This window comes from Clinocottus analis, unplaced genomic scaffold, assembly GCF_023055335.1.
Source record: "Clinocottus analis isolate CAN_PGR_092001 unplaced genomic scaffold, fCliAna1.0.p SCAF_1, whole genome shotgun sequence".
NCBI lineage: Eukaryota > Metazoa > Chordata > Actinopteri > Perciformes > Cottidae > Clinocottus > Clinocottus analis.
In genome coordinates this window covers 8325872-8350199 of record NW_027175820.1, presented here as the reverse complement: position 1 = coordinate 8350199, position 24328 = coordinate 8325872, and the positions used below count along the sequence as shown (strand labels likewise).

Here is a 24328-nt window from a genome sequence, read left to right as displayed (position 1 = left end):
AACCGTCTCAACTTTCTTTCCACCTCTCTATCGCTTCACAACCCCCCTAATTAGTCCATCCAGCTGTGGCCATCTGGCTCTCACTCTCCTAACTGCCCGCCCACAGTTTGCTGAAGCTGGGGTGGACAACAACACATTAAAGACAAGCGTTCCCAAGGCTCAGGTATTGCTGGACACACATTACGAATGCTTTTTTGGATTTGAAAATCCTGAAGGACTTCCCACCAACCAGCTGCTTGAACTCTAGTTTTTGTTAACTGTGCGTCGATGTTATGAGCTTTAAAGATAGAATTCATTAGCTTTGGACAGAGTCGGGCTTGCTGTTTCCCCCCATTCTGGTTTTTGTGCTGAACTTAGGAAACCAACTACTAGTGCTAGCTTTAAAAAATTGCATATTTGGTGCACACATAAAGAGTGGTATCAGTCTTTTTATACTCTTGGAACGAAAACAAATAAGTGTATTTCCCAACAAACATTGTCTTTTAACACATGCTTCATATGTCAGCTCACTATTTAATGCATACCATAGTTTTTTCCTCCATTAATTATTGCGCAGGATTCAAATCAACAGGTGTTGAGGTAATCTATGTTTTATTTTGGCAAAGATACATTCCTGCAGTTTGGTGACTTGCTGCAGAATTTCCAAATCATCTTAGTTTACAACCTCATTCCCATGCAACTACTAATGCAAGTTTGACAGCAATAATATAAAAATGTGGTGTTAATTGTAATGGATTATCTGTCATTTCCATTGTTGTTTTGAAATTCGTGGACAATGATGACAGGCTGAAAAGTAGGAAAACCAAATGGTCATGGTTTAGAAAATGCTCTCTCATACCGCCATATTATCAGATCAGGTTTTCACTTCCCAATGCAAATCATTCGCAAGAAAATGCCTTGTGCAAAAAAACACCAGAGTGGAGATAAATATCTGGTGAAATATGGATGATATGTATAGAAAGCAGAGACAGATGGTGAAGGGAAGAGGTGAATCACTTTGATAGAAGCCAGGCCACTTTCCAGAGACTTTGACCGAAACAGCTCATAAATCTCATAGTGAGACCAAACAGCCCAGGAAATTAAGTCATTAGGTCGAATACACCATTCACGCAAATATTTACAAGTTCTTCTACACAATTCCTCCACGATACTAGATATGTGAACAAGTAAGGGAACATGTGTTGTATAACATCTTTGAACATATAATACTTTTTAAAAGTCAGATTCTGCAGCTTGAAACTGTCTTCTGTTTTGATCCTCCACAGTTTGGCGCTGTTTCACAAGTGGAAAGTATGCAGAGGCTTTTTCCACACGGGAGAGATCGGTGACTCAGTTGCAATTTAAACAGAAGGACAGTGTTTTTGCTATTTTCTCTCTCCGTTTCCCCAAAACCATCTGTTTCATTTTTCAGCCCTCAGTTACGACTCGTTCCACAAGCCTTGTGACAGGAATGATTACATCGTGGTCTCACACACAGAAGCTGCTCTCCAGTCCAGAACTATGAGTATGTTTAGCGGAACCAGCAGCTTCTGCACCATGACAAGACCAGGGCAGCATGCTGTGGTCAGTTTTATTACAATTCCTTTTGCATAATTAAATCTCTCGGCAGAGGAGTTAACTTCACACACACTTCACACACACCTTTGGTGGGTACACAAAGATGACCAACCAACCATCAAGCATGTTATGGAGACAGTTAAACTAGGGGATGTAGTTTTCACTCTAAGCCTTCAAGGTAAAAAACAATAAAGATATAATATATTGCTGGTTAATTGAAGGGTGAAATGTATTAAATGTTTTTTCTACGTATCTGGAATTATTCATTCTAAACAGAGGTGCTGTCACAAAAATGACAAAATAAGAGTGAATATTTAACTTATGTGCTATGAAGCTCTAATTCACTGAAGCACCTTTACTAAAATGTACCCTGTGATCAGTGTTTAAAAAATACTTGTGACACCGAAGCAGAGTATTAGTCTCTTCTGTCTCTCTCTCGTTTTGGCGACATTGAGAGACAACAACACCGACACGATGAACGGGACATCGATTGTCTTCAGACGCTGCCCTCCTTCCTCTTCTCATCGACGGCTCCTTCATGGAGGAGGTTAGGAGCGCCAAATGTCTTGGTGTGCACATTGCTGATGGCCTGAACAGATCAGCATCTTTGATCAAGAAGGCCCAACAGACTTTGGGGCCTTTTCGCCTCCATCAATGGAAGGATTTTTTATGATGTTAAATTCTGGCGGACATTTGGGGATTTGGGGAGATTTGGGGGACACCAACTATTTAGGATTGTGATACTTTGTGTTTCGTTGTACAATGTTTTGGAAATTGGGAGTGACAAAAAAAACTCATTTTAAAATGTTGTAATAGTAATTATAATACTCATAAAGTGCATTTAAACATTGCATTTTGAACATTTTCATTGTGCAAAGTAAATTTTCCTGAGAATTCATAGCAAAGAATCCCAGAAAAGACTTGCTTCTGATATGCCTATTTCTTAAACAGTGCATTAGCACTTCATTTGGGTCATAAAGAGCTGTATTGTGGTCCTACTTTGTAATTTCTATTTTTTTTCTATTTTCCTCTACATCACACGGGTATGACGGATGCTGGTGCCGTCTCACCTGAACTGACCTGTGTGACCTCAGACGTTGATTCATCTTTCTAACTTCATGTTTGTCCTTGTCTGGTGGCTCCTGGTCTTGAAAGGGAATTGTCGAGTGTCAGAATGTCCCACACTCGGGCGAGTCATCCAGAGCTCCAGTCAAAGCCCTCCCACTCAGCTGGCTGCAGCGGTGTGTCCGGGTATAAAGCCAGTGCGCTCCCCTCTCCTCAGTCTGGTGCACCAGCTGCGCAGTGGCAGCGTGGATCTGATAATAAGGGACCGAAATTAGACCTCTCCAAGCAAAGCTTTCGTTCTGCACATGCTTCTTTTGTCAAACTTGACTTGTTAACTTTTTATACTCCTTGAGATCCGTATCTTTCCCTACAAAATGACTGGTGGCCCACTGACTGGGTTACTGGTTGCGCTGTGCGTAAGCAGCGCAGTCCACGGCTTACCACAGAAGAGCAAAAGACAGACTGGCCAGTTTCAGGTGCTTCCTCCGCTCAATGACGCAGCGGCCGTCTCAGGTTGGTATAAAGACTTCCATAACCATCAAGTGTTCTTGAGTTTCATTTTGATTGAGTAAACAAGTTATATGTAATTGTTATGCTTTAGATAGTGATTTATAGTTCGTGTTGTATCAATCAATGCACGCGATGACTTACCAGTAACTTCTGTCACACCTCATGATTTGAATTTGCAATAATTTCATTTCTTTTGAGTTTAACCAAATCGGACAAAATGTTAATGGTCATTTTATGTTTAACAATCTTTATGTGACATATTCCTATGATATGATTTCTAGCCGGCTGTGAGGAAAACGGTCGCTCACACAGACTGCACGAGCAGTGGGAGAAACCCTACCTTGGTAGCACACTGGTATGCACCTGCAATGGAGCAGCAGGCATCAAATGTAAAACTAAACCTGAAGGTCAGTGAGAGATTTATAGAAAAATGTCTTAGCAGACCATTTCTTCACTGGCTCACTTTCCACATCTGGAAACTCAATTCCAATTGCTACTGAACTATTGTGTGAATACTAACAAGTGAAGTAAAAAAAAGAAAAATAAATCACACCATAACTGACTTACTTCGGAAAAAAAGTTGAAAACATTTTGCGGAAACTTCTTGTCGAGTCATCAGTGCATCAAATACAAATACACACTACAATATCAAACTCTTAGTAGTTCCTCTGTTTTTCTCTCAGTGGAGGAGACCTGTTATGATAAGAACAATGACCGGACCTACCGGGTCGGTGAAACCTATGAGAGACCAAAGGATGGGATGATGTGGGACTGCACCTGTATTGGATCCGGTCGTGGCAAGATCAGCTGTACTATTGCAAGTGAGTTTGGAGGAAATTATATATAAGACATGGTGAAATGTTTGACAGGGATTTCCCTTTCGAACTCAATCATTTCTAGTTTGTCACTTGTGTCTTCCCTGCTTCTTCCATGCATTGGAAACACAGTGTTACCTCAGGGTGTTTTAAATGAACATTTTACTATATTGTACGCTACTGATAAATAAATATACAATCTGAAGATTGGAGATGTGTCATAGTGCATATTAAGGGACATCTGTTCAAACCAAAGCCACTTAATACATTTTGTCCTCCACAGATCGTTGCCATGAAGGTAGGATGTCCTATAAAATCGGAGACACTTGGCAGAGGCCTCATGAAACGGCTGACTACATGCTGGAGTGTGTGTGTCTGGGAAATGGCAAAGGAGAGTGGACCTGCAAACCAGTGGGTGAGTGCTTCATTTAAAACCTGCAGGAAGACCAGGACGTCGACCCTTTATGAACTCTGGAATGCAGATAAATGTGAAATGTTGCAACTTAAACACACACACAGACACACAGACACACAGACACACACACACACACACACACACACACACACACACACACACACACACACACAGACAAACAAGGTAAGCACGTGAGAGAGCGCGCCTCTCCTCTTTGCCCATCATAGGCCACAGCAATTGATTTTCACTCGGTTTATGTCTCCTGGTGTTATGATTTCATGTCGGGTATTTCAGTGTCTTGTGGCAAACTGCCGATGCAAATTAATCCCCTGTGTTATCTGTGCAGCTGAGCGTTGCTATGACAACAGCGCTGCGTCATCGTACGTCGTAGGGGAGACCTGGGAGAAACCGTACCAAGGCTGGATGATGCTGGACTGCACCTGTCTGGGAGAAGGCAATGGACGCATCACTTGCACCTCAAGGAGTAAGAGGAGTATAAACACACAAACACACACTTTGATGTTCTCCAGTAGCGGCTGCTGACCACTGTTGATCTCCAACTAGACCGTTGCAACGACCAGGACACCAGAAGGTCCCACCGTATTGGTGACTCATGGTCAAAGACGGACACAAGTGGCCACATCGTGCAGTGTCAGTGCATGGGAAATGGCCGTGGAGAGTGGAAGTGTGAGAGACACAAAGCAGGCCGAAGTGAGATTTACCAACTCTTGCTCAAATTCAATTCAGCTTAAAACCTTTCTCTGACACTCAACGTTCTTTCAATCTGTTTTGTGGTGCAAAGCCACAGGTGCGGTCGCGTTGACCCCCAACCAATCCCAGACCCAGGTGCTGGCAGAGCCCCTCATTGAGGGTACGTGCCGCACGGACTCTGGAGCAACCTACTACGACGGGCAGCGCTGGTTCAGAACCCAGGGCAGCAAGCAGATGCTCTGCACCTGTCTGGGCAACGGAGTCAGCTGTCAGGAGTGGGGTGAGTAAAAAGCAGGAGTCTCTTTACGGAAAAGAGAAGGTTTGATGATGAGCACTGTTGTCTGTTATGTTTCTAAATCAGTTGGAGAGCCCCCGATTCATGGCACAACCCTGAGATAATCCCCATTATTAGACGCTCATTGCTTTGTTTCTACTATAATTAGCCTTTTTCTCTTTCTTCCCCTTCCTGTCTGTGCAGAGACCAGGAAGCTGGCGTATGGTGGCAACTCTAACGGCCTGCCGTGTGCATTCCCGTTCGTCTTCATGGGAAAGACCTACTACTCCTGCACCTCAGACGGACGCACGGACGGGCAGCTCTGGTGTGCTACATCTTCAGACTATGAGAGAGACCAGCAGTACTCTTTCTGTACTGAGAAGAATGGTGAGACTCAGGAAAAGGAATGAAAACCTGTGCGTGACCATTTTTATTGGTTTTGTCGATATAAAACCACTGATGTTGTCCTTTTAGAGTTCCCTTCCAGGGTATTTGTACATTTTGATTTGAAAATTGCCAATTTCTAAGATACAGAATATTGGTGCAAAGATTGTCAGTCACAGTCCCCAAATTCTAAAAAAAGACAAGACATAGTGGTACGGTGTGATATACAGTGTCTCCATCTTTCTTCCAGCCATTGTGGCAACACGAGGTGGCAACTCCAACGGCGGCCTGTGCCACTTCCCCTTCCTCTACAGTGGCCGCAACTACACTGACTGCACCGCTGACGGGCGCCGTGACAATATGAGGTGGTGTGGCACCACCCATGACTACGACACAGAGCAGCGCTTTGGATTCTGCCCCATGGCTGGTGAGTGTGTGTGTGTGTGTTTCCTCACACAGTCATTTTGAGACTTGTCAGTTAAATGTCTAATAACACTATTAGTATTTAATTTCCTTCTTGAGAATAGTTTAGAACAAGAAAGTAAAAAATGAAAGTTTGGTACACTTGTGTTGTTTTTCATTAATTCATCCTAGGGTGTCTTATTGCCAACATCAGACATTTATAAATGCTAAACTAACATCTATATTTTCTTTTGAAGGGGATGTAATTATTTTAAATGCTTTAGACTTTAATATTTTTTTTGTCAAAGATGCTAATGACTGTTATGGTGCATGAGTCACATAGATAATTGGGGGTTCATTAGGGTTTATGGTCATGGGAGAGTAATGACACTGGGCTAACTGGACCAAAGACAAACACACACAGTACTGTTTTTTTTATTTTTTATATTTATTTCTTTATGCAGCCCATGAGGAGCTATGTACCACCAACGATGGAGTGATGCACCGCGTAGGTGATAAGTGGGACAAACGCCATGATGTCATGGGTCACGCCATGGAGTGCACATGCCTGGGCAATGGCCGAGGGGAGTGGAGCTGTGTGGCTCACTCACAGATGCGAGGTCAGAGAGCTCACTCCACTTGGCTGGGAAACAAAAGTGTTTAACTTGTCTTGAAGCATTAATACAGTATGCTGACTTCACTCCCCTTCTTTCATGTACAGATCAGTGTGTTGTTGACAGCTTGTCCTATGAAGTAAACCAGGAATTCACCAAGCGCCACGATGAGGGCTACATGATGAACTGCACCTGCTATGGACAGGGGCGTGGACGCTGGAAGTGTGATGCGATCGGTGCGTTCGCGGCTCATTATCTCACCCGCTGCATTAAAAATGCTAATGCTCTTTTCATCTGGAAAATACAACCTCGTCCATCTTTGTCCCATCTTATATCTGTTGTCCTCCTCTGTTTTCTACGAATAGATCAGTGTCAGGAGCCACAAACCAGGGCTTTCTATCAGATTGGAGATACGTGGGAGAAAGTCATCCATAATATCCACTACCGCTGTTATTGCTATGGCAAAGGGATTGGAGAGATGAGATGTGAACCTCAGCAGACCTACCAAGGTAAGGAAAACTAATCTTCAAACACCACACGTTTAACGCTGCTTCCCACTTCAGTTGGTCTACAGCTCTTTGTCGGCTGAGTCCACATGGTCCATATTTAAATGTGCTGGTTTTACTTCACACAGCAACAAACGTGATACAGAAATTAACCAGAAGACTTTATTAAGATCAGACTCCTCATCTTTCGACTCATAACTCACACACATGATACACATATATTTAGAGTTAGCAGGACTTTCACCCTTTTTTTTAGACCGATATATGTATCATAAGTACACTTAAAAAAATCATAGATTAAAAGAAACATCTACTTCATCAGATCTTTTTCACAAACATTGCATTTGGAAGTTTTCTTCAAAAGATTCAGAATAGCAGATTATCCCAAACGGAAATTGCAAACTAATTTGGCATGACTTTTTATGGCGCAAATGAAGTATTATCTAATTGGGAAAGTGTTAAGTCCTCCAGTGCTTCCCAGTGCCTCCATGCAGCTTTTCCACTGAGTCACACAGCTGTTGGTGCTTAATTTGTGTTTGAGGTACTTATTCAACCCTCCTTCCTCTCACTCACTCCTGTCCTCCCATCACACAGTTCACTTGCCAGGTTAGTGGAGGGAAGCGGGGGTTTGGTGTTTTTCTTGACTTTGAAGTATGTAAAATGGAGAAGTGCTGGCCAATCACGTCACCCCTGCCTTCCCGTTGGTCTTTGTAGTTGGAAAAGGTCCTCCCCCACCTGGTGTTGTTGTACTGACCTGCAGAGGGGAAGGAGATGCCTGGGGGAGGGGGGCTTTATACACACTTTCTGCCTACAATGTTAGGGTAAAGTTGCTTAATGTGGTACTTTGTACTGCAGCACATTGTGTGCTCTGAATCAAACATTGACCTAAAAAGTTGCACCATTCATCTCAACATGATCAATGGTGTGTGCGGAGCGGGGGTTGAAAAGCTATATGTAAGCTCGATAAACTGTGATGAATATAGGACTGTGTTATGTCGGGCTGTAAGATGTCAGTGGGGGTTTGAGCTGGTTTAGCACCGTCTGATGGTTTGGTTCTGTCCCAAAACCATGAAACGATCTGACAGGGCCTCACTAAAAAGTAGCCAACTTTCACCCACCCTCTCTACAGGTAACACTGTCCCATTATATGTCTCTAATAATGGGTGAGTCTTTTTATCATTGCTAATAGCAGCTGTGTTCTCTGTCTCTCTCTCTCTTGCTGCTCAGGTGGCCACAGACCTGTGCAGGTGATCATCACGGAGGCCGGAAAACAACCAGACTCCCACCCTATTCAGTGGAACCCCCCCTCATCAGTTCAAATCACCCAGTACATCCTCAAATGGAGAATTGTGAGTCACCTTTTTGGTCTCGGTTAGAAATGGCCTTTGTATAGGGAAGTCAGCTTCGGTTTTTATTTATTTTTTATGACTTTTTCTTTTTTTTTGTGGACCGGTAGCATTAGTAAAGGTGAGCAAACAGTGAAGTGCTTTTGGTAATGTTGACTGAAGTTTGAACATGGACAAACATGGTGATTAGAGGGTACATGAACTCCCCCTTACAGTCTAACACAAACACACAGACTCCAAGAAAAACATCCCCCTCTCTGTGATTTCTGTTCTCACAAATCTATTTCTCTTTGAAGACCTCAAGGACTGACAGGCTGGTTGAAATGTTTATGAAGCTTGATTGAAGTCAAACAGGTTTCCTCTGAAGTAGTTTGTATATTTTGGACAGAAAAGTCATGCAGAGCCCTCATCTGGCCATCCTGCCGAGAAAGTTTTGTAGTTGTCCGACAGAGTGCAAATACTTAAGCAGGATGTGGCAGTATATGGGTCCAGTTCAAAACATACATCAATAATGTCTTAGTTTCTGGAATTAATGAATGATTCCTGTAAATTCTCTCTAATTTTTCCTCATATTTCTATTCAACTTCATCATCTGTGCTGTCCAAATTGTTCATCACCATGAAGATTCATGTTTGCCCCCAGTGAAAATAAACTCTTTACAAGGTCCATTTAGTAGCTTTTTTGGAGCTGTCAATCATAATGCATGGCCTTCATCAGCAGAAATTTATAATGTAATTTTAGATGATCAAATTTACAATTTCACTGAGCACTTTAAAGTATTCTTGTCCATGTTTGTTTAAAAACTGAGCGCCAGAGTCCACCCTTGAGCTTGAGAACAGCAGCTGAGAACAAGCCATCGATCACATGATCTTCATTAGCAGAAGATTTTCTGCTCTTTTATTTAGACTTCATGTTATAAAAACGTGACTTATAACCCATTAACATTTTTATCTTTTTACCCTTTCTGCTAGAAAAATACCCGCGCTCCCTGGAAGGAGGTCACTGTCCCCGGCCACCTTAACTCCTACACCATCAGCGGGCTGCGTCCCGGCATCACCTACGAGGGTCAGCTGATCAGCATCCTGCACTACGGACGCCGCGAGGTCACCCGCTTCGATTTCACCACGACCCACGGTTCATGTGAGTAAACCTCAACTAATACATTCTCTCAATACCACAAATGCAAAGATATCTTTTCACAGGAACAATATATGCCTTTTTCTCTCAAGTGGAAACATCGGAGGGAGAGACGACCCTACCCGCTGCTGTGATGGACACTTCTGAGTCTGTAACAGAAATCACTTCAAACAGCTTCGTTGTGTCGTGGACGTCAGCCTCTTCGACCATCTCTGGCTTCAGGGTGGAGTATGAGCTCAGTGAGGATGGGGCCAAGCCGAAAGTCCTGGGTGAGATTTTCGAGTGTCACTGAAACTAAATACCTAGTCATACTTGCCAAAATCATTAGAATCCAATATTGCCATTGAGCAGCCCTCCTCATTGGATATACAGACATGTGTAGTAACTAACTCTCTGTCGGCTTCTCCAGATGTTCCTCGCACAGCCTCCTCTGTCACCATCGCTGACCTCCTGCCAGGACGCAGATACAACGTCAACGTTTATGAGCTCCCAAATCAGGGACAACCAAACCTCATTCTGACTACTAGCCAGACTACAGGTGGGAGAATCCTCTCCTCTCTCATGACAATAATAAGTAAGAGTATGAAAGTAATTTTGTACACACAACACAATGTGACTGATTTCCATTCTTTTCCTTTGCCCAGCTCCTGACGCTCCTGCACAGCATGCAGTCGAAGACGTGAAAGAGTCCTCGATCAGAATCAGCTGGTCCAGGCCTCAGGCTCCTATTACTGGTAGGATATGGGTTTTTACAAAATTGTATTTTTCGATAAAGAGATCCATTCTATTTTGTCTGTGTGTGACTGTATGTCTGCGCCTGCCAGGTTACCGGGTGGTGTACACACCGTCGATGGAAGGCAGCAGCACTGAGCTTAACCTGCCAGACTCAGAAACCTCAGTGACCCTGGCCGACCTTCTCCCCGGTCTACTTTACAACATCAGCATCTACGCTGTCGAGGAGAACCAGGAGAGTGAGCCTGTTTTTGTACAGGTCAATACTGCCGGATCCCCTGTACCAGGTGCATATTTTTTTCATAGATATCATCTTTTAGTTAATAAAAAGGCTGAAATGAAGGAAAAATGCTTCACAACCTAAGCCAATTGAATGGTTTTGTTTTATTAAAACAGTCACTTTATGTTATTCTTTTCTACAGATGGTAAATTATTCTTGTTATATAAATCTTTGTCTTTTGACTGTCAGTGAAATCAAAGCGGATTAAGTTTATACTCGCAGCCAAAGATTCCTTATAGGGACAGGCAGCTTTAGGAAGAGCTTTCCAGTGTTTGGGAAAGACTGAGCTAGTCAAAACATTGCTATGTCAAAATATGCTCTTACAGTTATAACAATACCATGGTAATATCTTCTTTTCTTCTTAGTGTTTCTAGTTGACGTGATCTTAGTCTGTGGCCCCTGAATGAACTATCTTTAATTCAGGGTGGGCTCAGGAACAGACCGGTTGAAGAGGCAGACACACACTTCATAAATCCTCAGTATATCTGAAATAGGATTTTGACTTCTGAATCAATCCTTGTGCCTGGCACGGCAAAACATATTGTTGTATTATGAATTTGTTTTTCCTTTGTCTTGTTTGTCATTCCTCTCATACGTTCCGTTTCATCTGGGTCTTAATTGTGGAGATCTGTAAATGGTTGTTATTTGTATTGCACTTTTACACAGATGATTTGTAAATCAAACACAATAAAGGTTTTAGATTATAATGCTGTATGAAGTATTTAACCCTGTAAAGTACATACAACGCTAACTTAAAGGGGCCCTGTGGAGTTTTTGTAGAACTATGTTTACGTTCAGCGTTTTCAAAATGAGAACCAACTCATAAAAACATAGTGTTGCTCGTGGTCAAAAACTCCAAAGGGATCTTTAAGATTAATTCTGATTCTGACTAACTGACTGATCTACCACTTCCTGTCCACAGAGGAGGTCCCGGCACCTACAGACCTGCAGTTCTACGAGGTGACTGATATGAAGATCACAATCACCTGGACCGGTCCACCCAGCGAGGTTACCGCTTACAGAGTGCACTTCACTCCCATCGGTCCTGACGGCACTGAGACGAGGCTCCTGCAGCTGCCTTTCTCCCCCAACGCATATGCTGATATCACCCACTTGCAGCCGGGCACACTGTACCGCTTTTATATCTACGCCATCAATGGAGGAGTGGAGAGCAAGCCGCTTGTGGGAGAAAAGTCGACCAGTATGTAGCCATGGACGAAGACGTCTGAGTTAGACACAGATCATGCTAACGTATGAAAGAAGAGAGGTTTTCTGCCTTACATATGTGATCATTTTGATCCCCTACAGAACCTGATGCTCCCAGCGAGGTGCGCTTCACTGACATCGGTCACGACAGCGCCATGGTCACATGGGAGGCTCCCCGCACCATCGTCAGTGGCTACCGTCTCTTCCTGAGCATTGAGGGCTCCAGTCCCATTGAGAAGAGGATCCCTAGCGGGGTCACACAGTACCCTTTGAGGAATTTACGTCCAGAGACGCAGTACACCGCCGTCCTGCACTCGGAGCTTGACAATGACCTCAGCGAAGGCGTCACTACATATTTTACCACCTGTCAGTATTTACAGAAACACAGCATCTACAGAGAGGAGGAAAAATTCTTGCAATGAAATGAATTAGACTTTTCCCCATTCTGTCCTGCTCCCAGTTCCCGAGATGGGAAATGCTCCTGCTTTCAGCACCGAGGTCACTGACAGCTCTATTATCGTCACCTGGATGCCTGTTCGCAGGTTCAGCTACAAGGTAGACAACTTCATCTTCTCAAAAAAAAAGAGCTAAAGCGGCCCAATCAATATTTTTTTTACTATTAATGGGTCAAACCACTATGTGTAATGTGAAGGTTACTTGTAGATGACATCAACTTTGTGATAATTTATCAGAAATATCATTTAATGCAGATTTATTGTCTTTGCTGTATATTTTAAGTGCATTTTCCAGGTTTCTGATCTCTGCCTCCTTCCCCCAGCTGTCTGTGCTCCCGAGCCAGGAAGGCGAGTCTCCCAGACAAGAGACTTCTGCCTCTGGGCGTATTTATATTCCTGGTCTGATTCCTGGGACTCAGTATACCTACAGCGTTCAGCCGATCTTTAACGGACGCAACCGTGGAAACCCCATCACCCGCAATGTTGTCACTTGTGCGTATCCATTTCCCTTTTACGAAAGAATAACTTGTGTAACTGCTCAACAGATGGATTTAATACTTATTTGGGCCCACATTGCACTATTCTTGAGTTTGTTTAAGAAGTTACTGCTGCATCAAATCAGGTTTTTCATGCTTGTGTCATCTCCTTTCCTTTCCTTGCAGCCCTGTCTCCTCCCACTGACCTCAGAGTAGAGTCCAACCCGGCAACAGGAGATCTCACTGTCCACTGGGTAGCTTCCAAAACACCAGGTAAATATTGACTGTGCACACTCACCGCACACTCACTGCTCATTGGATTTCGACAAATCTAGACCTTGGCCTTTGAATGGTATTTTTTTCCACCAGGATAATTATCTTTGCTATGCAATTCCTTTTTACTCGTACGTTGCAAGAACCTCTTGACATTATGTTCAACCCTCTCCATATTTGTCATCACCCTCTCTTTGCAGGCATCACAGGCTACAGAGTGACGAGCACGCCAACCACCGGCCAGCGAGGAAACACCCTGGAAGAGTTTGTCCGAGCAGATCAAACGTCATGTATGCTCGAGAGCCTGAATCTGGGGGCCGAGTACAACATCAGTGTCTTCACTACCAAGGGCCATTTGGAAAGTGTGCCCGTGTCCACAATTGTCACACCAGGTAGAAGCCGCCAGGAGAGCATTCACACGTTTTAATTGGCATCAAACACAACGTCGTTGTATCTGTGTGACAAAGAGGAATACAAGGATGAGAGGAATTTGTCTTTAAAGGCTGGGTCAAAGTCAAACTGAAGCCAACTCCAGTATTTCACTTTCTCTCATTACAGTAATATTCTCAATATTGACACCCTTACAGTGTATTCCTCATCAAGCTGAGACCTTCACTCCATATATCCATTATTTTTTAAATTGACAGTTTCAAAAAAAGAAAAAATACAAGCTTCAATACATTCATGAAGCTGCATTAATGGATTTGTGGCCACTCAGGAGAAGAATAATAAAAAAATCACTCTGACAGACACACAGCTCTGATCTTTTTGTGAAAATAGACTTAAAAAGATCCATGGAGCTGCAAAGCTCGGATCTATTCTCTGTGGGTTTGTGACAATGAGCAAGCTCTTTGAAAAAAGACATTGTTTAATGATCATAACCTGATCATAACCTACTACTAACATGAGGATTGATGCATGGATGTCATGTTTATTAATTGGAAATGGAATACAATTTTTTGAGCATGCAAAAAACACTATTATTAATCAATTTTATCTTTAACATAAACTGTGAATTGTCTATTTACTTCAGTAATTTGTCATTTTCTTTGGCATGGCTACTGTCTACTCTGGATCTCTGACTGCTTTGTTGGGAATGCAATTATATAACCAATGTAATTGTTATGGCTATTGGGTCTTTCTCTCTCTCTAATTTTGCTTGCACTTTGCAACTGATCGAACCCTTTCAGACATCCCTGCGCCAAGTCACATTGACTTTGTCAACATTACTGACACCACCATCGGCCTGCGCTGGATCCCTCTGAACTATGCTACCATTACTGGTTACCGGATAACAGTAGTAACGTCAGGAGAGAGCTTACCAATTTTTCAAGATATGGTGGAAGCATCTGCTGGTTATTACACAATTCTTGGTTTGGAGCCGGGCGTGGACTATGACATCAGTATCTTCACTGTTACAGAGGAAGGGGAAAGCAAGCCGACCGTATACACAAAGCAAACACAAGCTGGTGATTTAACTCTTTCACTCCATCTGTGATGAAGCCACATTAACAACTTTTTTTTTAGGACACATAATTAACTCTAGCACTATAGTATATTTCAAAATGTTTTTCTTTATGTCATTGTAAATCTACTTTTATTTAATTAACCTCTTTCCTGTGTAAGCTATAACTTTTTACTTCTCATTCCTACAGCTATTCCAGCTCCCACCAACCTGCAGTTTAGAGGGGTGGGTCCTGACCACATTAGAGTGACATGGGCAGTCCCCCATGTTGCCACGCCAAGCGACATCTCTCGGTTTGTCATCCGTTACCATCCCGTAGCCACAGACGACGACATCAAAGAGGTTAATGTTGGCGGAGCCACCAACACCTTCTTACTGGAGAGTAAGAGCATCTATTTTAAAGTGTCTGACAGAAAGTCTCAAATAAGTTGTATGTTTTTGCAATGCTTCATGTCAAGCCATTCTAACCGTATACTTAACTCCCCATTTCCATATAGACTTGCTGCCCAACACTGAGTACCGTATAAGTGTTCTTTGTGTGTACGGTGAACGAATAAGTGAACCAGCCACAGGGACCCAGAGGACAAGTGAGTATGACAGTGGTTGAAGTGGATCAAGCGTGCTGCAAGTCTTGTTAATTTCCATTTTCTACTGTCATATTTTATGTTCCATCTCATAAAAACAAGGCAATATCTACATGAACTTTTTTGTTTTCAAACATATTAAATTTGACGACCAAAACAACACACCTCAAAAATCTGAAAATCACTGCATTTAAAATGCTGTTAAATATGCAATAATGTGTCAGCTAAGATTGATGAAATTACCTCTGCTTTTGAACAAAACAAAATAGAGAAAATACATTTAACAATTAGCATATGGCATTTATTCTTTTTGTTTATTTCAAAAAAGAAACTATGTACTGTATTTGCAAATGTAAACAGTAACATAGCCTAAAACAGCTGACTTCTTAAGTAATTTAAAAGTAGGCTGAAACAGATACAGTTAGTTGACGTTTATGCGTGTTAGTTCATACATATTTCCAAGTATATTGTTGAGTTATTTGTGCTGTTAGCCCAGTCAATATTAATCTTACCATAGATATTTATTCATGTTTTGTTTCAGGGCCACTGGATTATGACACCAGTTTAAAGTCAACAACCCATTTGCAAAAATAGTGCAATTGTCGTTATCATTGCATGCAGTTTAAAGTATCTTTCCTAATACCTTTCCCAACAGCTCTGGACTCTCCCACTGGCTTGGACTTCTCCGACATTCGCACCAACTCCTTCACCGTTCACTGGCTGGCTCCGACCGCTGCTATCACCGGCTACCGCATTAACTTCCTAAAGACGAGCGGCGGGCGGTCAAAGGACGAGAGGCTGCCCCCAACCAGGAACCACTTCACTTTGACCGGACTGACACCAGAGACAGAGTATCAGGTGAACGTGTATGCTGTCAGCAACAACCAGGAGAGTCATCCTCTGACTGGCACACAGGCCACCAGTGAGTTTTCTTTTACTAGGTTCCAACCTCTCCTTTTCTTCTCTTAGTGACACTAATTTGCTGAATCCTGTCCATAAATATTTATTTTCAAAGTGTTCTTCTAATCCTCTCCAGTCTCTGATGCTCCCACTGACCTGGAGGTAACATCGTCCACCCCGTCCAGCATCACCATTCGCTGGGACGCCCCCTCTGTCACAGTGAAGAACTACAGGATCACCTATAGAGGCACAAGTCTGTACCTGTGTTTTAAGTTATACTATTAATAGTTTCCTCCTAACCTAAACCCTATTTGGAATGTTACACTCGTCTCTTCTTTGCTCTCTTTCTAGGCGGTGAGGCTCCTCAAGAGTTCAGCATCCCTGGCAGTCAGACCACCGCCACCATCACCGGTCTTAAGCCCGGTATTGAATACACCATCACAGTCTATGCCGTTACTGGAAGAGGAGACAGCCCCGCTTCCAACACCCCTGTCTACATCATGCACAAGACTGGTACAGCAACGTGAAAAACATCTCTTCCTGGTCCAAAAAAATGTTGAGGAATGAAAATAAATCGTAATCCTGTTATGTGTCTGTCTATCTTTCAGATACAGAGTCCCCCACCAACATGAAACTGACTGATGTGAGTCACAACGCTCTTACAGTGCGCTGGTCTCCTGCTCAGGGACCAATCAGAGGCTACAGAATCACCAGTGTCCCCAAAAATGGCCTTGGGCCATCCTACTCTGAGGTGGTAGCTCCTGGTAAGTCAGGCCAAAAGAAGCTGCTGTCTTCATGTCATAAATCATTTCATATTTTTTCCAACACGGTATGCTCATCTCAGTGCCTCCTCTTTTGCTCCTCTGTTACAGATCAGACTCAGATGACATTCACAGGTCTGATGCCCACTGTTGAGTATGTTGTGAGTGTCTATGCCCTGGGCAACGATGGACAACCCTCCTCCCCTGTGGTGGAGAACACTATCACGGGTTAGTGTGAAAAGACTTAATCTATATCAATCAAGAGATTGTTTTGGCTCAAGTGCTAATTTACTCTCCATCAATGATTCTCCTTAATTTTTTACGGAATACTTCCCTTGAGTTAGTGAGAAACCTGGTTTCATAATTAAGATATGGCATTGGGAAACTTTCCACAGCTGTTTCCCTTCTGGATGCTTGTGTCTCCTCTCAAACATCCATCTCACTTTAAGATGCTTTCATAGCCTTAGAAGTGAACATTCTTTCATTTTAAACAACAGCTCAGAGCTGACAGACAGTCACCGTCTTCCTCCCATCCTGCAGCTATGGACCGTCCCAAGGACCTGACCTTCACTGACATCAACTCCAACTCCATGCGCATCACTTGGGACAGTCCAGACGGGACAGTGACATCATATCGCGTCCTGTACTCCAGCTCAGAGGAGAGTGAGAGGGAGCTGTATCCAGCACCCAGAGGTGACCAGGACACTGTGGTTCTGAGAAACCTTCGCCCAGGGACAGAGTACACTGTCAAAGTCATCGCCCTCCATGGCCGCACACCCAGCACACCTTTGGTGGGAACCCAAGCCACAGGTAGAAATACATAGAAAACATCAACACATTCATGACCCAACATATATGTCCCCTGACTCCAATTATAAATGTGTACTTGCTGTCTCAGTGATCCCTGCTCCGACCAGACTGATGGTCTCAGAGGTCGGTCCTTCCACCTTCACCGTGTCATGGCAAGCCCCCAACGCACGCCTGTCAGGCTACCGCGTGGTAGTCAACCCTAAGAACATCAACGGCCCCACCAAAGAGATGAATGTTGCTCCGGACACCACGCGCGTTGTTGTACCAGGGCTCATGGTAATATTAATCATTTTCTCCCGTATTTACGAGGATTCATTCAGTCACCCCCATTATAGTGATTAAATATCGACTGTATGTCTGTATGTTATAGGTGGCTACCACATATCAGATACATGTCTATGCTCTGAAGAACTCTGTCACCAGCAGACCACTGGACGGAGAGACAACCACACTGGAAGGTAACTGGCTGCAACATAAATGAACACATTTCCAGTCATCACCAGTTGTTATGCACTGCTCTGTTCAATGTCCATTTTCTTTCCTCCTCAATACAGATGTAAGTCCTCCTCGGCGTGTGCGCATCTCTGATATGAAGGACTCTTCTTTTACACTGACCTGGAAAGCCAAGGTGGAAACCATCACTGGTTACCTCATTGACGCCACGCCCCTTAGTGGCTTGCACCCCACCATTAGCAGCACCATCTCGGGAGCAGCAAACACCTACACTCTCACAGGTACAATAGATTTACCTCCAAAAACATGGAAACGGGTTTACAGATGTAAGTATTGGAATTGTGATTTAACAATTTTTAAAAATCTTTTTTTCCCCTAAGGTCTGCAGCCAGGCACAACATACTCTGTTAACCTGTATACTCTTAAGGGCAACACAAAGAGCGACCCGTTTACGCTCATCATTACAACAGGTAAATACGCAAATTAGTGTCTGATCCCCCTGCTTTATTGTGAATATGTTGCATGCTTTATAGTGTGAACTTCAGTTTAAATCTGATTTTCTTTACATCTATAAATGTACATGTAGTTGCTTGTGCTTTATCCCTCTAATTCATTGCATACAGTACATGCTGTATAGACAGTGTAATGTTAATATAAGCAATTTAAAGGGTCAAAGACACCCAATGGGTTAGTTAAATGCAGCCACAGTAGACATTTTTACGATTATATCTCAGTTTCTGCAGCATTAATTATGATAACTGTTTTCAACTTTCCATTGTGAGTTTGACAATGTTTTGGGAATGCTGTGCTAAATCAGTGGAGTACTGTTTTAAGTCAGGGCTTAAAACCCAAATTAAAATGAGAACTGGAGAGCTGTAGCATTTGACATAAATCACAATTGTAACCCGAGAATGTACACACAAAGCAGCAAGCAGTCAGATGATCTAAGATGATGCTTTTCTTCACAGCTAAAGCAGTGGTCCAGGCTCCCACCAACCTCCAGTTCACATCTTTGACCCCCACCTCCATCTCCTTCACCTGGCAGCCACCTGCCACACCCATCACAGGATATTACGTCACCTATGAGGAGTCCGGAGGAGCACCACGAGAGCTCAACCCACGACCCCACGCCGGCCAAAACTACGCCACCATATCTGGTATGCCATTGTCAACTGGTCCATTATCCATTATTAGCACTAAAGATATAGTGTATGGCTTGTTTTGTCACTGAAATAATACTTTTAATTTAGCTATAGCGCATTTTATTTTTTATTTCCATTTTGATTGACAAAAGATTTCTGAAACGCTTCATACAGGCTCAACCAGTTATACCATTCTTTACATGTAATCATGAGTCAGGTGCAACCAACTCATTCCACTATAAGATAATTGCTTTTCTCCTCAGGCCTCAAACCAGCCACCGAGTACATCATCAAGATCATCGCAATCCAGAACACACAGAGGAGCACACCTCTGTTTGGCAGAATCAGGACTCGTGAGTATTTTCAGACTCCTGCTCTGTACAATGACAAACGTGATGGTGAAGGTGATGCATTCAAAATGCCTGAAAAGTTATGGCTAAAGATCCATTGAAATGTAAGAGAGCTTGTAAGGCAGCTTGAATCTGCAGCTGAAGCTGTAGCTGAATCAAAATGCCTCGCCGCAACAGCTCAGAGGCTTTGAAATAAACTGTGCAGTCAGGCAGCGTTAGTTCTCCTAAAACAATAATAATAATAATAATAATAATAATAATAATAATAATAATAATAATAATAATAATAATAATTCCTTTTTATTTTGAATGCCTCTAGAAATGCCATTCAAAAGAATTTGTGTGTGCGTAATACCACATTAAGACACAAAGACACATTTTGCCGTGAAGAAGTAGCCCAGCAATGCTACATATCTGTCGCCTCTTGTTGGCTGAAATATGTTACTGCAGCTCTGCTTAACCCCCCCTCCCCTCAACACATACACACACACACACAACACACACACGCGCACACACGCGCACACACGCACACACACACACACACACACACACACACACACACACACACACACACACACACACACACAAATCTAACCTGCTTGCTTCCCTAACCCTCTCTCCTGCTCAGAACCAGACTCCCTGCTTGTCTTGCCTCTGCCCCACCGCCCCGGAGGTATTGATGACAGGCTGGATGTGCCTGATACCAACTTGGACAACAGAGTCCAGGTAGTGGGCAACAATGGCCAGGATGGGCATGAAGATCAGAGCCAGAATGTGGAGTACACAGAATACAACAACAACGGAGACAACAACCGAAATAATGGGAACGGTGGCAACCCACAGTCTCCCTATGGCCAAGTCCGTGAGCCCCTAGTCTTTGTGCCCCTTCCTGATGCAGAGGGCCGCAGACTGCCCATCCTGAAGCTGAACATGCCGATTGGCTCCACGTTTGGTAACGAAACGGGAGTGCCGCAGGAGGCCCAAACTCGCACATCCATCTCCTGGAAGCCTTACAAGCAGAGCACGGCCTACATGGTGTCCTGCCATCCCCTCAGTCACTTAAATGAGAAGATGTTCCAGGTAAGAGACGAGGGCCATGGGTTCCATCATGCCGTCCACGCATAATTTATCAGTCATATTGGAGGAATTATCTTATCTCATGTGGACAAACCTGGTCTCTCTTTTCCTGTCCAGGTCCGCCTTCCAGGCACAGCCACTACTGCGACCCTGATTGGACTCTCCCCCGGAGAAAACTATAATGTGATCGTAGAGGCTCTGATGGGGGCGCTCAAACACAAAATACTGGAGCAAATTGTCACTGCCGGAAACACAAGTAAGCACCCTACAGCAACCGCTGCGTCCAAAGTGGGCTGGACTAAGTAAACAATTCAGTGTAAAGCAACTTCTGCTGATTAAGAGACTTTATTTACCTCAGTGGCAGAGAAAATCAGATCTCCATCAGTTCTACAACACAGTTGTGTCGTAATCAGCATTCTGCTGCTCTAAGCTTCTCTTCAAAGAAAATCACTGTTTTAATTCAATAAATAATTCCAGTTGTGCTGGTCCCACTCCTGACTATCATTTGAAATGATAATGATGGACCGGATGGACATTATTTTATATGGTCAACTATAGAATGTTTTATTTCGTACGCTGCAAAAATGTATTATTGAATGAAACGTAGAAATAAGTCAATAAATCATTATTTTATTCGCTGCCACTTTTAATGCAATGAAACATCAGTGAAAACGTTCCCTTGAGAAGCACAGTTTGTTTGTTTGTTTGTTTTTCCATTTTAGTTTGTCCACTTAGAGAAACGATACTGATGAAAAATGTAATCATTAACAAGCAACAAAATTAAAAATCATCATGACCAAAAAGACGTTCATCCCTATGCAATGGCAGTTAACCAGTCTTCAAGTAACTAGTGGATTATGCTAATTGTTTTCTGTTTTTTTCCCACCAGTCCCAGAGGGAGTGCCCTCCACGAAGGACTCGTGCTACGACGCCTTTACTTCAACCTACCATGATGTTGGTGGTGAGTGGGAGCGGATGTCTGAGACGGGCTTCAAGCTGTGGTGCAGGTGTCTGGGTCTGGGGACTGGCCACTTCAGATGTGATTCATCCAGTAAGTTTTTGGGGATATTTTATTTCCTGCGGGTATATAAGCAGAGCTGGAATTAGAGTATACTTTACTTGGTTACTCAAACTATTACTTTGTCCATCATTAGAGTGGTGCCATGACAGCGGCAACAACTATCGCGTTGGAGAGAAGTGGGACCGCCGTGCAGAAAATGGTCACTTGATGAGCTGTACTTGCTTGGGAAATGGCAAAGGAGAGTTCAAGTGTGAACCACGTAAGGACTTTTTATGACCCTAAGAAATATTCCACGACTGTTTCAAAAGGATGTCAAGGAGTTGTATTTTAATTTGAACATGTATGTATGCCCATCTAGATGATTCGGTCTGCTATGATGATGGCAAAACCTACCAGGTGGGAAACCAGTGGCAGAAGGAGTACCTGGGTGCCATCTGCACCTGCACGTGCTTTGGAGGACAGCAGGTATGACATGATACGCCTGCCTGCCTTTGGGTCTGTGGTTCAGTGATACATATTGACTTGTTATTGATTTCTGGTCATTCTGCAAGTGAATCATGTGCGCTTGTGAATGTTTGGTCTCATTAGGGCTGGCGATGTGAGAACTGCCTCAGACCAGGTGGTGATGTCGATGCCAGTCTGCTGCAGCCTGTGAGATATGGAAACAAACTACAAGTGAGTGGGATAAAATAGTTATATTTTTATTATTTCTTTATACTAGTATAATGTGAGTTTTTTCCCCAATTAAGAGCAAAGGATTTCTCAGTGTTTTATGCATACTATCACTTTTTTATTACATTTTGATGGCATACTATAAAATGACTTTTAATTTGTATGTCATACTATATCATTTCTGTTTTTTTTTTGTTTGATTTGTATAATTTGCGTTGCATTGCAATAATGTTCTCTAAATTTTCTTTGTCTTTTTTTACTATACCATGATATTTTAATGGATTACCGTGACTTTACTTTTTCCAACATACTATATGATTGACTTTTTATGGCACATTTCATGTCATGACTTTACTTTATTGTAACACTGATGTTTTATACTTTTGTGACATGCTATGATTTTACTATAGAATTCCTTTCTTGTAATATTACAACATACAATAGTGTGACTTATTTGTGACATTTTATGTTGTTCTATAATGGCCCCTTTCCCTTTTTTCTAACCACATACCTCTGGAGACAAAAACTCTTCTTCAGACTTGAGCTTCCTTATAATGTCAACTACACATCTGTGGTTGCGACACTATCAACGCAACGACATCTTGTCTACAGACACATGCGCGTCTAGCAAGGCCCATCTTAGACTCCGAGCTTCTGACCGTCATCAACACACATCTATACATTTTTTGCACAGACACACACAAATAGACAAGAACTCCACCTTCACTTTGATCTCAACAACACATCTCTAAGGTTTCGTGACTGTATTTTGCAAGGTTAATTAAGGTGCTATCACTGTGGCACACATCTGGCAGAAAAACATCCACACAACGACGGCCTTATACATGAGCAGCTTTGCATTATGAAAAAGACTTTACATGGGAAACTGACTGATTCAATGTAATGCCAGTACAGGATTGTTTGTACAGTACTCAGACACATGATCATACCTTGTTTCAATTCTTCCTCCAGAATATCCATTGCCCCATTGAGTGCCTCCGACCTGACCTGCTGGCAGACGCACATGCTCCTCCAAATCCTTTGGAGTAAATCTATAAACATCTGTTTTGCTCCCTTTTTGACCAATTATGCACTGTTCACCAATTAAAAATCATCCTGTCTGTGACTAAACTAACCGCCTTATCACTTTCTGACACATGTTTAGCCAAAGATGTTACACTGCCCTGCTGCCTGATCAAAGTGATCCTCCTCTAATGTCTTTTCACTGTTCACCATCTCAAGTCACTAAATTAATGCTCTATTGTAAAATGAAGACTCCTGCTATTTTCCTTTTATGTGTAACATTAGCCTCCTGAGAAGTATGTTTACTTCAATAGGAGTGATATACGCCTTTTCAAGATTTAGGTTTATATACTTCTCAAATTGACAAATGTTCATTTAAATCTTCAGAAACACTTTTTAATCAAAGAGCAGACACTGTCAGAAAGTAAGCACTGTGTTACTGAAGTTATTCACGTTTAAATTGTCCATGTAATTGGGCTTTTCTTTTCTGTAGCCCATCTGTTACTGAGGGGTCACACTGTGTGTGATTGACACATTCTTATATCTTTTTTTACTAATTTATCCCAATGTTTGAATGTGTGAACCGGGATGAGAGGATTTGAACTGTTCTATTTTTATACTTTGTCGTCCATTCCAATGTTGTTTCTCCCTTTTGACCAAAAGAAGTCCCTATTTTAATAAAGCAGGAAAGATCCTAAAACCTAAACACAATGTTATGTTTGTCTCTGTTTTTGAAAATAAGTTTAAGGAATGAAAAGAAAAGTGAAAAATGTCTGGCTTCAAGCTGAAACCATTTTGGAGGTAAGAAATGTAATAGTAGTAAAGCATGTTTAAAAATCCAAGAAGAAGAAGATTGATAAATATGATACTAAGCTAATTTGTTAGACAGCTAGCAGGTAAGAATAATGACGC

The 24328-nt window shown here is 42.6% G+C and overlaps 1 protein-coding gene across 2 annotated transcripts; it reads left to right on the top strand.

The window, feature by feature from the left end:
* The first annotated feature begins 2855 nt into the window (after positions 1–2855).
* fn1b (fibronectin 1b) lies at positions 2856–24116 on the top strand. 2 transcript variants are annotated; one of them, XM_068579097.1, is made up of 46 exons: positions 2856–3135; positions 3414–3539; positions 3816–3953; positions 4231–4362; positions 4709–4846; positions 4927–5073; positions 5165–5353; positions 5552–5734; positions 5982–6158; positions 6598–6753; positions 6855–6983; positions 7113–7256; positions 8481–8602; positions 9571–9739; positions 9829–10005; positions 10146–10274; positions 10381–10470; positions 10561–10755; positions 11671–11949; positions 12057–12320; positions 12415–12509; positions 12733–12901; positions 13072–13158; positions 13359–13550; positions 14349–14627; positions 14814–15005; positions 15121–15210; positions 15863–16129; positions 16244–16360; positions 16459–16620; positions 16716–16871; positions 16980–17096; positions 17409–17678; positions 17767–17954; positions 18049–18136; positions 18233–18412; positions 18512–18601; positions 19100–19288; positions 19537–19626; positions 20252–20703; positions 20818–20956; positions 21590–21751; positions 21855–21980; positions 22080–22186; positions 22310–22396; positions 23366–24116. In XM_068579097.1, exons 1-46 carry the CDS (start codon positions 2997–2999, stop codon positions 23441–23443), a joined length of 7392 nt encoding a protein of 2463 aa, XP_068435198.1. In that variant the 5' UTR covers positions 2856–2996; the 3' UTR covers positions 23444–24116. The 2 variants fall into 2 exon arrangements, with proteins under 2 accessions (XP_068435198.1, XP_068435206.1); XM_068579105.1 differs by lacking the exon at positions 14349–14627.
* The last annotated feature ends 212 nt before the right edge of the window (positions 24117–24328 follow it).

Excerpts from the sequence above, each read along its gene's own strand:
- fn1b (XM_068579097.1), top strand. The coding sequence starts at position 2,997 with ATGACTGGTGGCCCACTGACTGGGTTACTGGTTGCGCTGTGCGTAAGC. Across the intron at positions 6,159-6,597 it reads TGGATTCTGCCCCATGGCTG|CCCATGAGGAGCTATGTACC; the intron begins GTGAGTGTGTGT and ends TTCTTTATGCAG. Across the intron at positions 10,275-10,380 it reads GACTACTAGCCAGACTACAG|CTCCTGACGCTCCTGCACAG; the intron begins GTGGGAGAATCC and ends TCCTTTGCCCAG.